At 47.2% G+C, this 13,579-nt stretch overlaps 1 protein-coding gene across 1 annotated transcript in view; it reads right to left on the bottom strand.

Annotated features, from left to right (window-relative positions):
* The window catches only part of LOC121045535 (BDNF/NT-3 growth factors receptor), a 410,804-nt gene that overhangs the window by 69,440 nt on the left and 327,785 nt on the right, over positions 1 to 13,579 (bottom strand). Inside the window, exons 2-3 of the mRNA XM_042287447.1 lie at positions 4,895 to 5,035; positions 769 to 872 (exon numbers count right to left, since the gene is read on the bottom strand). Coding sequence (XP_042143381.1) covers positions 769 to 872; positions 4,895 to 5,035 — 245 coding nt within the window. The remainder of the gene's footprint in view (positions 1 to 768; positions 873 to 4,894; positions 5,036 to 13,579) is intronic.

The raw sequence follows: 13,579 nt of genomic DNA, 5'->3' as shown, positions 1-13,579 counted from the left end.
CGAATTTCGCTCGGCATTCGCTCTGCCCACGACATCAGAACGGTGGCTGTTGACATCACGGGCAAAGTGGACGTGCCACTGGGACAATTGTTGGTCGGCTGTTCGCCGCATTTTCGCTCCATAGAGTCCAGGCTTCAGGGGCGCCGGGCGACGAGCGATGGTAAGCGACCCTACTTTCCAACGCCACCCCACGTGAGAGCCAAGGCAGAAAAAAGCAAGAAAAGTGCGTGAACGATCGCTGACGTTATAATGGAGTAGGAAAAACTTCAATAGACAAAACAAAAGGGTATAGTACTGACATAATCGTCATACGTAAAATTCGTTTTTGGGGTTGGTAAATTTACGTGCAATGGTTTATTATCGAGACAGCTCAACTTCCGACGAGAATTCAAGTGGTTGTTGTGATGACGGCATGATCGCTTATGCCAGCCAATGGGAGCCAGGCGCCACCCGCGACGAAGTACTTTTACTACGGTTATAGTATTTCAACAGCTACCAGCGTTCGAGGTAATTCGCTGTTGGCGGGCGAGTATAGGCCGTCAAATTCAGCCAACGGTGGCCACATGGCCACTTCACGTAATCAGGTCACATGACCACCGTCCCTAAATTTGGTGGGCAACGAAAAGTTCGCAAAATTTAGCGGATCATTGTTGGTGCGACGTTCTTTCGTAACGCTATACGGATTATACGTAAAAGAACACTACGATTTGACAACACATTAACTATGTGCTTCACTGGATAAATAAATAAATAAATAAATATATATACCTTGGTCGTGAGGGTGAAATTTCTGTTCATGTCCAAAATCTGATGGTGAGTGAAGGAGCCGGGTGGAGCCGGGTCGCTGTTTTGAGAGAATCCATTGCTTTCCTCTGAAAAAAAAAAGGAGGAAAAAATATGAAATATTTTAGGCGAAGCTGGGAGAAAGTGAAAATAAAAACGTGGAGCGATACCTGGCGCTGAAGGACCCAGGGATCCTGGGTTCAATCTCCACCGCTTCCCGCTTCAATCTGGATGAGTTTTTTACCGGCGTGCAGCCGTGTACCACTACTGCGTGATGCACGTTAAAAACCCCAGGCTAGGAGTCTTGAACGTGATCCACATTAACGACCACTGCACTGGCTAAATTTCTCGCCTACAGCTGAGACACCAGACGACCGGCGGGGCTGACTAACTTCCGGCTGTCTAAGCATACACACAACACAATTACTTTTTTAAATAAAAGCCGTGGTCCCACGACGTCCATTCATGCTTAACGACAAGTTGTTTACTTCAATACCTCTAGAATACTTAAAAATCTCTCTCTTGGGCAGACCGTTCGACAAAACCTCAACAAGAAACCTTGGCTGTCACCATGTTTTGGGTGTGGCTCCCGTCGACACAACTGCAACGGTTGGAAAAATGTCCACGCCGATCGCTAACGCGGTGTTCGTTTCGATACGTGCTCAGCTGCTACTATATGGCGAGTAGTTCTCTAAAAGGTCTCTTATAATGAACTTTAGGCACCTTGGAATGATCCCATATACACCCACATAAAAAAATGCTGTTACGTGACGTCACGATGTCAACAACGCTAGGTGTCAGTTCGCGGTGTAACGTGACGTCAGGTCACGTGACCGCGTGGCGTGACTCAGATCCCGCGACGCCACAGATTTAGGTCATACCATCAAGTGACGTAATGTCAGGTGGCATCGGCTGACGTGACGCCGTGCGATCCTGCGACGTTGTCACGTGATGTGGGACCACCACTTGATTCCCAACGTTACAAGATTCAATAACGTTGTTGACACCGTGACGTTACGCGATGCCAGGACCTCCCACCGTAAGTCACGCACGGGACACCATGACCCCACGGGGACCTGACGTCAGCTGACTTCAGGTCACGTGATGTACCATGGACGAACGCGAAGTCCGAGTTACTTCGGTCAGAATGCAATTCTGCATAAATGACTGCACGCGCACTGCTTCGCAATGCACTCGGAACGCCAGCCGCTGCGCCAGTCAGAAGAAAAAACGATATCGTACTTCATCCAAGTTTGGTGGAGTCGCGGCAGCAAAATACGCTTTATCACGCCGTGAAAGCAGGAGAGTGAAGGGAAATGGAAGGAATTGTACTAGGGCTGGCAAGCTCCTTGTGTGCGCTATTAGCCCCGTGCGCGACCGAAAGCGTCGCTGTGGTCGGCCTTCCACGATTGGCCGAACGCTGACTATGACGTAGGAAAGGGGATTTATCATCGACGGAAATAAGAGGAATGAAAGAACTTTAATTTTGACGGTGTTGGCAGTGTTGCTTCAAGAGCTCAATGATTTCAAGCTTCCACCATGCTATTTACAAACACCATCGAACTTGTTGTTTGCAAGGTAATGACGTCACAAGGGGGAACCATAGGAGGGCGCCACCAAAACATCTCGCCGCTAATTCAAACGCGCTCATCTGTGCTTGCGCGTTCTACGCACACGTGCTAGAGTGAGCTTCCCACTGCATGGTAGTCTGTAGCAAAATGCGAACTTAAGATTAGGCCCGCCCACCAAACCAACAAGTAAACCGGTCCTCTAAGTGTTCTATGAGCATTTACCATTAGGCGAAGCTTTTTTTTTTTTTGTTAAAAGTCAAACTTCAAAACAAAAAAGGGGGGTCTGACAGATGCTTATTTATTTCCGCCGCACGGGAAAAATGCCACGTTGATATTCAGTGGCGTCGTGAAGCCATTTCTGAATTCTGGGGCGGAGCCTCACCCTAAATCCTTAAGCCGTGGTCACGGTGTAAGATATACTCGTTAAATGAGCGCATACAGCACGGCGAACGCTGCGACGTGATAGACCAGATGGAGTCATCTTGGCGCGCGTTCGTGTAGCATATGCCGACAGTGTCTCCGCCGACCAGATCAACGTTAACCAAACAGCGCAACTGCGAAAAAAAAAAATGTGCATCGTTCTCATGCTACCTGCGCACGTGCGCTTTCCGTTCGGCGCGCCTGCCCTGATCTCCACTAAAGTAACTGGATCCTGAGAAAGTAGCGTTACAGTGAACTAGACCTAGAAGTAGTGGAGAAAGCAGCGGGCGTGCCCCATCGGCCGTGTGAAGCCAAGGGTGTTGAAAGCTGCGCGTGGCGCTGGTGTCGAAATTTTGATGAGCTCGTGCTGTGTCCTGCTGCCCTGTTGTGCCCGCTAAAAAAAAGAAAAGCATAAAAATGGGAACGCTTGGCATGGCGTCGTGGCTCGTGGTCTTATGCGAACGAGGCGAGGCGGTGCTCGGGAAAATAGAGTGCCTTCATAGGCACCCTACACGGGAAAAGAGCGCTAGCACCACCTGGTTGATCTAACACGATGTGCCTCACCCGGAGCCCCCGCTTTTTCCAGTACTCAATATTTCTAGTTCACTGTAGTAGCGCCGAGCCAAGCACTCCTCGATATGAAAGCCTAAGTGCTTTCCTGCGTCACACACCATAGAGTTATTATAATGCGTACATTATAATAACTCTATGTCACCAAATAAGGCCACCGTAGGCCAGAGATCGGACAGGACACCGGCGTCACCGTTCGTTTGGAACTCGTATCCAATGAATGAGAACACGACTCCTAGCCAAACCCTGACGCCGTACTCGTGTCATATCTCTGGCCTACGGTGGCCTTCGTTGGTGACGCAGGAAGCATTTAGGCTTTTGGCCAAGCACTCCGTACGGTCGCGATTTTTGTTCACGAAATGAACAATTTCTTCTGACCTCTGTGGTGTGGGTACCTGGAGGCATTGAAAAACATTTTTTTTGTCGTCTTGAAATACGCGAGGGTAACTATGTCATTGTTAGAGATCCTCGGATATGGGCTTGATTAGTATGTCAATTCCATACTCAGTGCCAAAGACACTTATATTGGCGAGGAACGCCTTCAGTACGATGATGCCCCATGGTGACCTTGGAGCGACTGGTTTAGTACGACGCTCTCGAAGCTTCAAAGATTTGAATGGGCCGAAATGGCGATTGCCATTACAAGTGCACCGGAGAGAAATTGCTAGCCAATCGACTTACGGGGTTTTGGTCGTCTGTATATTAGTAACTATTTGTGTCCGGCTAGCAAGCAGGGAAGGCGATCTTTCCAAAATTCAGTGACTTTAATCTCGACGGATGCTGGTTTAGCACCACGCCAGAAATATCTCCGTTTAAAGGCGCTCATAAAACAGTTCTTCTCGCCGTTGAGGCACGAATCTTGAGTCAATGACGAAGCTGTGTCTAAGCAACACACGCAAGGCAAGTTCCAAATTCTACATGACGTGGCATACCTTGAAAACGACTATGATAACGAACGTGTCTCGTATAGAGAAGTATGGAAAACCGGTCCCACGACAGGGTACCACTAGCCGCTCTTCGAAGAGCCATCTGGTGGCGTCGCTTGCCACCCAGGCAAAGAGAGGATCTTGTCTGGCAGCTGTTGCGCGCGCGGTGCCCATACCTGTATATATCTTAGACCGTGACAGCGGTCACACGGCTAATACATCCTACAAAAGACAGACTGCTGACAATGTCTGAGGCCAGTTTCTTCCTTGTATGGACGGTCCCATTGGTCATTCAATAACTGTCCGCAGACTTGTTCGAAGCACACACATGTATAAAGCCAACATGCTTCGAATCTACGTCTGCAGATAACTCTGTTTATCCTGTCTGCAACAAACACCGTGTCTTTTGTGCGACGTATGATCAGTGGGACTGCAAACAGAATTCATTCCACTTCTTTCGAGTCTTTTTCACGGCGGCTGTCATCCTTTGTACGCGCAGTTCTTCTAAAAAAAAAAAAAAAAAAGAAAACTTATCGATTTAGTATTTTAAGAAGACGAAGTTAGCGAACTCTTGAGCATGAGTTTAGGTTCCAAGACGCGTCGTATTTCGAATGGCGTACTGACCGACTCCTGGCGTCTTCCGACAAGGCTCGCGGGGCCGCTTGGGTTCTAGGTCGCTGCAAAGGCAGATGAAGGTGCCGTTCACGTTGTGGCAGCCGGCTTCCAGGCCGCATATGGTCGTGTTGTGCGCGCACAGGTCGAGTTCTGCAGAAAAAAGAGGAAATAGACATGAATTATACCGTATACGATACCGCATGACGTTTCTGACGTCGAGGCGCTCAATTAGTTATTGCCTGAAGATGAAACATAGCTCTGAAGGGCAGGGCCGGTCCTACGCCATCAAGCGCACTGGGCGAACTCCGGCCGTGCCGCCTCCTCCCTCCTCCCCCTTTTTATACGCCCCTATTTACTAGGGGCGGCGGAGAAAAGCTCACCGGAGAAAAGCTCACCCGAGAAAAGCTCACCCGAGATAAGCTCACCAGAGAAAATCTCACCGCAAAACCGGCAGATGCGGAGAAAAGCTCACCGGCCTTTGAGCGGATGCGGAGAAAAGCTCACCAATTTTTTTTTTAAACTTAGCGGATTTTGCGTCAAACGTGGCAATTTGCCACAATTCGGAGTCATCACTTCATTAAAAATAAATAAACTTTTTTGTAATATTCTTGAAATTGATTGTGCATATTTACTAATTCTTCAGAAATTAGTAATCTCCCATTCTGTATGTTAATGAAGCCGCAAGTATAAAATAAGAATATCGTACAACGGTAAAAGAGACAACAATTTATTGACAGCTCACACTGCGCCGTCCGTAGCTCTGTCAGATAAAGAGGTTCGTATTTTGCGAGCTAATGTGAATAGCGGTGTGTGAACCGTTTCAGCTCCAAATATTGCGTAGTGCCTAATATATAAGTAGGTGTTTGTTGATGTAATCAGTGGCGGCTACGCTGTTCTCTTTCTGTTAATTTGACTAACAAAACCTTTAGTTTTGAGAACAGTTTCGTCCAGTCGTGTTTGTTGTCTTCACTCCGTCGTCGTCGTTTGAGCGGTTTTCATCATGTATAACGCTTACCAACTCGCCCTATTCGCTACCTTACAGAAAACGAGTTCTTATATAGGTCGCGAGTAACAACGGTGCCAGTGTGCAGCTTTGAAGGTCATGGGTGGCTCGCCGTAGATGGGCACTATCACAGAAAGGCAACGTGTGGAAACATCAGCACGAAAGGCTAGAAAATGTTCATGTCCGTGGAAGAAAGAAGCCTCAATAGCCTACTGACTGTTTTATCCTGTTTTCGAAGCTTAACAAAAGCTTCAAAGAGAATTTCAGGCACAGCGTTGTTGCGCATCCACTTTAAAATTTTTGGCATTTACAATTTTGATTTTTCTGTCTTAGGCAGATATTATTAAGTTTTCGAACTTTTTCCTGATCTTCAAGTTTATAAAGTTTTCAGTTAGGCTTTAGTTGCCAAGAAAGTAAGTCACAGAGAACACTCGCCCGCAATTATTAATTTGGGAGCTGTACACCCAAAAAGTTTAACAAATTTACAAAGTTGTCGAATTTTAATGACAATAAACTGATATATGTTACGCCTAATCACGCAGCCTCCATATAAAAAGAAGAAAAAAATATCGGTGAGCTTTCCTCCGCATACGCTCAATGGCCGGTGAGCTTTTCTCCGCATCCGCCGGTTTTGCGGTGAGCTTATCTCCGGTGAGCTTTTCTCCGGTGAGCTTTTCTCCGGTGAGCTTTTCTCCGGTGAGTTTTTCTCCGGGATTCATCTAATAGGTACGACACCGCGTTGTTAGTAAATATGTGAGTAGGGGCCCAACATGAGCGTTTTGTCAGACGAAAACCGCATTTCAAAAACGAACGGCAATCGAACTTATAACGTCGTGTCGATCGCCATGTTCAAATAAATAAAAAAGCAAAAAAAAAAAAAACAACCAAAAGGGGGCGTGGCGGCGCTTTTTATTTTGAAGGCGCCCTGGGCGTCTGCCCAGGTCGCCACCCCGGCCGGCCCTGCCGAGGGGGCAAAAATACATGTTCGCATTTTCAACACATGCGCGTCTATAAGCTCAGCATGCACAAATCAGTTAGATTCGAGGAAGCTGATTAATCGAAGATATGATTAAACGTGATCTCGCTAGGTAGCTCGAAACGGCAATTTTCAACAACTAAAACTGGACTCCATGGCACGAATATGAGGCGAACAAACGACGAATTTGACCCGGCGGCACGTTGGCCTTGCGTGCGACGCAACAGCTATTGTGGTGACGCCGCGCCCTAGCCTCCTATATACTGACAAAGTCAGGCAGATCGCGACGAGAAGCGGCCGCCGAAATGGACAAGTTGGAGCGGCAGACAACGGATGAGAGGAGAAAAAAACGTGACTTGCGCCCCGCTGCGACGAGACGCCGAAACACACTTCCCCCGAGCGAACAAGTGTGTTTTGGGTCCTCGCCGCTGCAAAAGCTATGCGCGGACGTTCAGCTTCCCCGAAAACGGCTCTTTGATGCTTTGTGCTACCAGATCCTCGCGCTCTAAATCTGCGACCGGGCACTCTATGGCTCCGTCGTCGAACTGCCGCTTTGTTAGTATAGAGAAGGCTATAGGCTCTGGGCAGGGTTCCAGAGAGCGCCACCGTCGGTTGGTCATCAGCGCCACCGTGGCCAAATGAGGCTATACCCTTGCGAGATTACCTTATTACCAACTCCGAGCGTTGTGTTGTCGCGCGTTACACTACCGACTGTTTTAAGAATCTATCAAACTTTAAATATATACATGTGCACCCGTGTGCGGTTGTGTCATTCTAGCATTAGGGAGTTTTAGTGGGTGCCTTCCTCGATAGGTAGAGACAATCCGAAACGGGAGCTAGCAGAACAAAATTGAATGTCATAATATTACGGCCAAATATAAGTTAAAGCAAATAAACAAGGAAAATTTTTTTACGTTGTTTGCGCGCGTTTTAAGTTAACAAAAGCAAAGACTTCGTCGCGCTCCCCTCCTCTACAAAAGCGCACTGCGAAAGCGGAACTAAAAACGCCCCCCCCCCCCCCCCCCCGCCCCCTCCTTCTCATCCCTACCCACCCTTTTTTTCCAAGTGAACTCTTTCCGCATGAATAGCTGACCTCATTTTCGTGATCAGCTTGTTTCCAGTAGAATGCCTTCATGTGCGCCTCGCATAGAGTGATGCCAACTGCCTGTTTCCCTTTCCCACACCCTCTTCCACCGCCATTTTGTTCCTCTCATTGTTTCCCCGTGCGCCGGAAAGTGGCCTTTCTGTCCATCCGAGGGGGAAATGCTAATCCTCCCTCCGTGGGTTCCACAACGCTGCTCCGAACTTGTGAGATAAGGTGCTTGTTTCCGGGAGGGTTATAAGCCCCACGGATTATCGCCGAGAACCAAAATGGCTGCTGGTTTGTCGGCGAGTGGTATTACAAAGGGTGGCATCACCCTAGCAAAGCGCACATGAAGGCTCCCTAGTTTCCAGTCCCCTCGCCGCCGTGTTGAAGGCGATTGTGGTGTCCGAGGAATGTGTTTGTCGTGCAAGCTGGCTCTGGTTTGGACGGTGTCGTACGCAGTTGCTCGTCCCAAGCTGATGCTCGTTCTCGTCGATTTAATATGCTGTTCACTTTTACATAGAACTGAAATAAACGCCGCATGGATAACCTCTTCTCGTGGGGTAAATACATTTTTTTAAATTGTTTCTTGGGTAGACTTTTCTCGCAGCAGGGATGAAGTTAGGACCGCGTAGACACGGGTCGAAATAGAGCAACCATCTTAGGCAGCTACGCAATCATGCTTGCTAAAGGCGCAAACGACAGTTCGTTCTGCAATCGGCGAAGCGGAGAAAACGCTCACATCAGTTTTCGGTAACTACGATCCAACGCCCCCAAAACGTCGTCCGATCAAGATATCTCAGCGGAGCAGAGAGTAATGAGAGTGTCAAAGGACTGATCTGATTGTACTCATCGCATCGAATTCAAAGACAAAACGCCGGACTTCGAGCGCATTAATTCCAAACATCGAGTCAAATAGCGCATTTAGAAATGCATCTCAAGTTAGGCAATGCGAACGGAATGCTTATTTTACTCGCTTTATGGTATTTATTAATGTCCGACGTCGTTGTATTTTCCACGGTTTCGACGGAAACCTGCGGAGCTTCACGTCTGCTAAGCTTCCAGGGTTGCGGCAGTCCGGTACGCAACAGCGCCTAGAGCTTCGGCGTTTGCTCTTCTGCGAGATGCGACAGCAATGTTAAGAAAAAAAAAAAAAAAAAAACACGCATGATTTATCACCTTCAAATTGATGCGTGAACAGCCCCACGAGCAAGCAGGCTGGTGAAAAGGCCTTCTCACTGTTGCAAATATTTTGAGCTAGATGGCGCAAAATGTCACACCAAACCGCCCGGAGGGTATGGCCGCACACTGAGCAAACGTCGCCGGGAGAAATTCGTCGCTCGTTCTCCGTACATTGGCTTCATGGAGTCATGCGTCAATACAACTCCGCCATCGGACGCGTTGGTGGTTGCGAAAACAGCCACGAGTGTCATGCCGATCTGAGACGACCTAAGACTAAAAGTGGACAAAAAAAAAAACAAACATGATGTAAGCAAAAAGTAAATTGGACGTTGCGAATGTTTACACATCGAGTAAAACATAAAATGCAGTAACACACCAATCGTAGATACGTTTTAGGTAGAATAGTAAAGGTATTTCCACATTGTGCGAGTTATGTCGTAAAACCTCAAGGATATGGACCGAAGCCACACAGGCATAAGCATCATCTCCATTTCGAATGGATGGATGGCATTAGCTGTACCTTAGCTGTATTAGCTGTACCGCCATCAGCGTCAATGATAACGGTGATGCTTGGGCGGTGTCTAGAGCACAGACAGTAGGCGTTCAACAGGTTGACTCTCCTGTTATTCCTCTCCTGAGTGGTGCGTTTTTAGTTGGGATGCGCAGCTTGGGCATTGATTTTTGACCGGTCGCCACTGTTCGGACCCAAAATGTCCTCACACTATTCTCTCTTGTGGTGCCCTCCTCGGGTTTCAGAAAGCCTCAGATATTTGTGTAATCGAATAATATCGATGTTCGCTGTCGTTATGATGTAATTCCGGATTAAGGGAACCAGGGTCTCTTCGTCGGCAAATAAACATCGTCCCCTTACAAGGGCATCGGCGTCCACTTGTTCCTCTCAAGGGACACCGGGGAAAATCGGTGGAGGTCACTACTGAGCGCGAGTTATAGATGGGTAGGTAAAAAAAACATTTACTCAAACAAAACTTGCGTTCGTTTAGAAATAAAAAATGGGACCCGTTGCAGATGAACGCACCCGAGTTGATCTAGGGACTCTCAAACGTCCAGGATCCGAAAAATGGAACCGATGTGACTGTCTAAACAAAGACTCCAGACGATTGTTATTTCTTTTCGCGATCTGAAAGCAAGACGAACCCAATTCGACGTCGACACGAAGACGAACCAAAAGTATAGATTTCCTGAGGGCTTTGCCTGCGGTAAGAATTGCTCTCACAAGACCTTTTATCCAATCGCACTTGGGCAAAGATTTTGGTAAAGAACAATATTGCCTAGAATAACGGGAGTATTTTCCCGTTGCACTTTGGAAATATTTTGTTTTGTCCCAAGTGCAGTAGAAAAATACCGAACTTGCGCAATTTACTTCAAAAGTAGCGATGTAAAGATCTTGTTTCTCGCTCATAGCGTAACTGTCTACGTTATCGAATCTCAGAGCAAACACGTGAAAGCCACGTCCAAAATGTCTTGTTTGCGTTCAAGTTAGAGTATACACTGGAAACAAGCCAGTGCGCCTTCTTTCCTGTAGAACCTACCGTCAGTGAGTCGCTGTCATCTACGGCTCAGCGAATGTCGAGGGGCCAAAAATGTGTTTAGACCTAAACAGAAAACTTGTCTTGCTTATTCTGATAAACCCGGGTATACAAAATGTACCATGAGTGCATCACGCCTGCGTTAGAGTTGGGTGGTTTCGGATGCGTTTTATACAAGACACACTCACGTGCTCACTGGGTTCATCAAAATGATCAAGACAAGTTTAAATTTATTGAGGGGTGGAATATGTGAGAAGTATGCTTTAATGAGAAGTTTCCAGGGGTCCTACAAATACTTTCCGCGTACTACACCCTAAGAAATGCCTGCGCCTCTACTCACCCGCAAAACACTCGAAGAGCCAATCTCTGCAATCAACGAAATCAGTTCAACGAATTGTGAAGCGGAACATCCGTTTAGACCTAAAAATGAAATCCGCGCTGTGGCATTACGCAATGCGAAGCATCATGCTTGCATTACTTAATGCAATAGCGCAGACTTGATTTTTTGGTCTAAACAGATGTTCCGCCTCATCATTAGCTGAGCTGATTTCATAGATCTCAGAGAGTGGCTGTTCGGTTGTTTTTTGGGTAAGTAGACGGGCAGGCATTTCTTAAAGTGTAGGGAATACATATAACTCCGCAAATATCCAATGGCTTTGGCGCGGACAGCTTTTCCGTAGTTGTGACGGCTGAACTGGCACTGCCTCGGGTTTTTCCTCTTTCAATTGGAAGGGGCGGCTGCCGCCATATATCGTCGCGTAAACCCGTCGAGACAGCGAAGAGAGCCGTCTCTGCTGTCTTGGCGAATCCGGTATGTCGGTGCTTCGGCAGCAGCCCTCTTCCCCGGGGTGGTCACCATTTGAACCCGTTCTCGTTTCGCCTTTCTCAGTTGACTTTTCTCAAAACAACCATTCTTAAAAAACTTATTCTCGATTTGACCCGTCGCATTTGGCTCTTTCCCGTTTCCTCCTTCGCATTTTAACCTTCCTCATTTGGGGCCTCTTGTCGTTTTGCTCTTCTCACTTGGCCTCTATGGTTCCCCTTAGGCGTAACGCTGATCGGCGTCGCTTTTTCATTAGAGCGAAACGTTGCAGTAGAACATTACAGATACAAAGGCGTTGGCGATGGAGCACACACCTATCGTCGCCCATAGAACTTTCCAGCGCTTATCACCCAGGCGAAAAATGCTGAGTCACTGGGCTGTGAACGCGTGCGCGGCGTCTCATATTTCGAGAAAAAGAGCTACTGCGCACGCGCAGAACGCCTTCCACAGCCAAGTAGACAAAGATGTCAGCGCGCAGGAGGCGATTATTGGAAAGGTCTATAGTTGTGACAGGTAGAGTGCACAAGTTCCGCCTCCAGCACTCGATCGTTGCCTTCCGCCAATAAAAAGTGTTAATCGGGTTTAGGACACGGAATGTTTTATTCGCACAAAAAAAGTCATTAATGTGCAGATAATCGGATTAAAACGTGGTCTAAGAGCTCACTTGGTCATTTCAATTTACAAAAAATGTTTTGCTTACATACATAATCATTTGCACGCGCAGCATCTCTGTTCCGACAGTAGACATGTCCAGTCGTCAGACATATCTTAACTGGGAGAATGTTTTCTCAACGTCAAAACTTCCGTTTGCATCTCACAGCAACGTCAGCAAGCCATTTGGTAGACCAGGGTAGCGCTTCTTATCAAATTGCCTTCACAAAAATAAGTTTTTTTTTCTCACAAAGTATTACTCGAACATCTCTTGCATCGTTTCTTTCATGCGCACTTTCAACAAGTTTTGTGAATAAGCTCCACATTTATACAACGCTAAAAAAACACACACAAAAAAAACACGTGAAAATGCTAGAATTATTGTTCCGAATTCAGATAGTAATCGTGTTTAACCCGACAAAAAATAAATTAATAAAAGAGAACACATTTGGGGTGTAAATATAGGAAAATACCGGGTTTAACCCGAAAACGAAGGACCCTAGATATATCTGATGCTATCCTAGGATCCCAAACTACTCTAAGAAATGCCTGCGCGTCAACGTACCCGCTAAATACTCAAAGAGTCACTCTCTGCGATCTACGAATTAAGCTCAGCGAATGATGAGGCGGAACATCTGTTTAGACCTGAAAATTAAGTCTGCGCTGTGGCATTACGCAATACAAGCATGACGCTTTGCATTGCGTAATGCCACAGCGCAGACTTCATTCTTAGGTCTAAACGTCTGTTCCGCCTCATCATTCGCTGAGCTGATTTCGTAGATCGCAGTGATTGGCTCTTTGAGTGTTTTGCGGATAAGTAGACGCGCAGGCATTTCTTAGAGTGTAAGTAAGACTCACCAACAAAGCCGCGGAGGCAAAACGACGGTAGAAGTATGCCGAACTAGTGCGATTCGGTCGCAGCGCGCACGCGCAAAATGAGAATTGGCCCAATTGCGAGAACAACAGATTCGGATCTGATGAGAAGGTTCAAACGAGACTGACCAAGTGAGGAGGGGATCAAATGCGCAAGGTCCGAATGCGAATGGGACAATGGCCCCAGAGCGCATGTCTAGGAGGCGCTGCAGGCTGGCGATAATCAGCGTCTCCACCGGCAAAGAAGCGCAACGATGGGAAGTCGCCGTTGCGTCGTTTGCTTCTCCTGGCCCCTTCACTCTAAAAAAGTCTGTGCGTCTACTCTCACGCAAAACAGTCGGAGAGCCAATGAGCGCAACTTACGGAGGCAGCTCAGCGAATGACAATGCGGAAACATCTGTTTAGACCAAGAAACGCAGACTGAGTTGTGACATTAAGCACTGCAAAACGTCACGCTTGCATTGCTTAATGTAATAATATAATAATAGTTTATTTTCCATGAAGCATGGTGGAGCAAAGGGTAAAAGCCTCAAAGGAGGCTTGACCAGCCCTCGG

This window comes from Ixodes scapularis, unplaced genomic scaffold, assembly GCF_016920785.2.
Source record: "Ixodes scapularis isolate PalLabHiFi unplaced genomic scaffold, ASM1692078v2 PGA_scaffold9__187_contigs__length_104089568, whole genome shotgun sequence".
Classification (NCBI taxonomy): Eukaryota; Metazoa; Arthropoda; class Arachnida; order Ixodida; family Ixodidae; genus Ixodes; species Ixodes scapularis.
The sequence above is the reverse complement of the archived record's forward strand: the minus strand, read 5'-3'. Positions and strand labels throughout refer to the sequence as shown.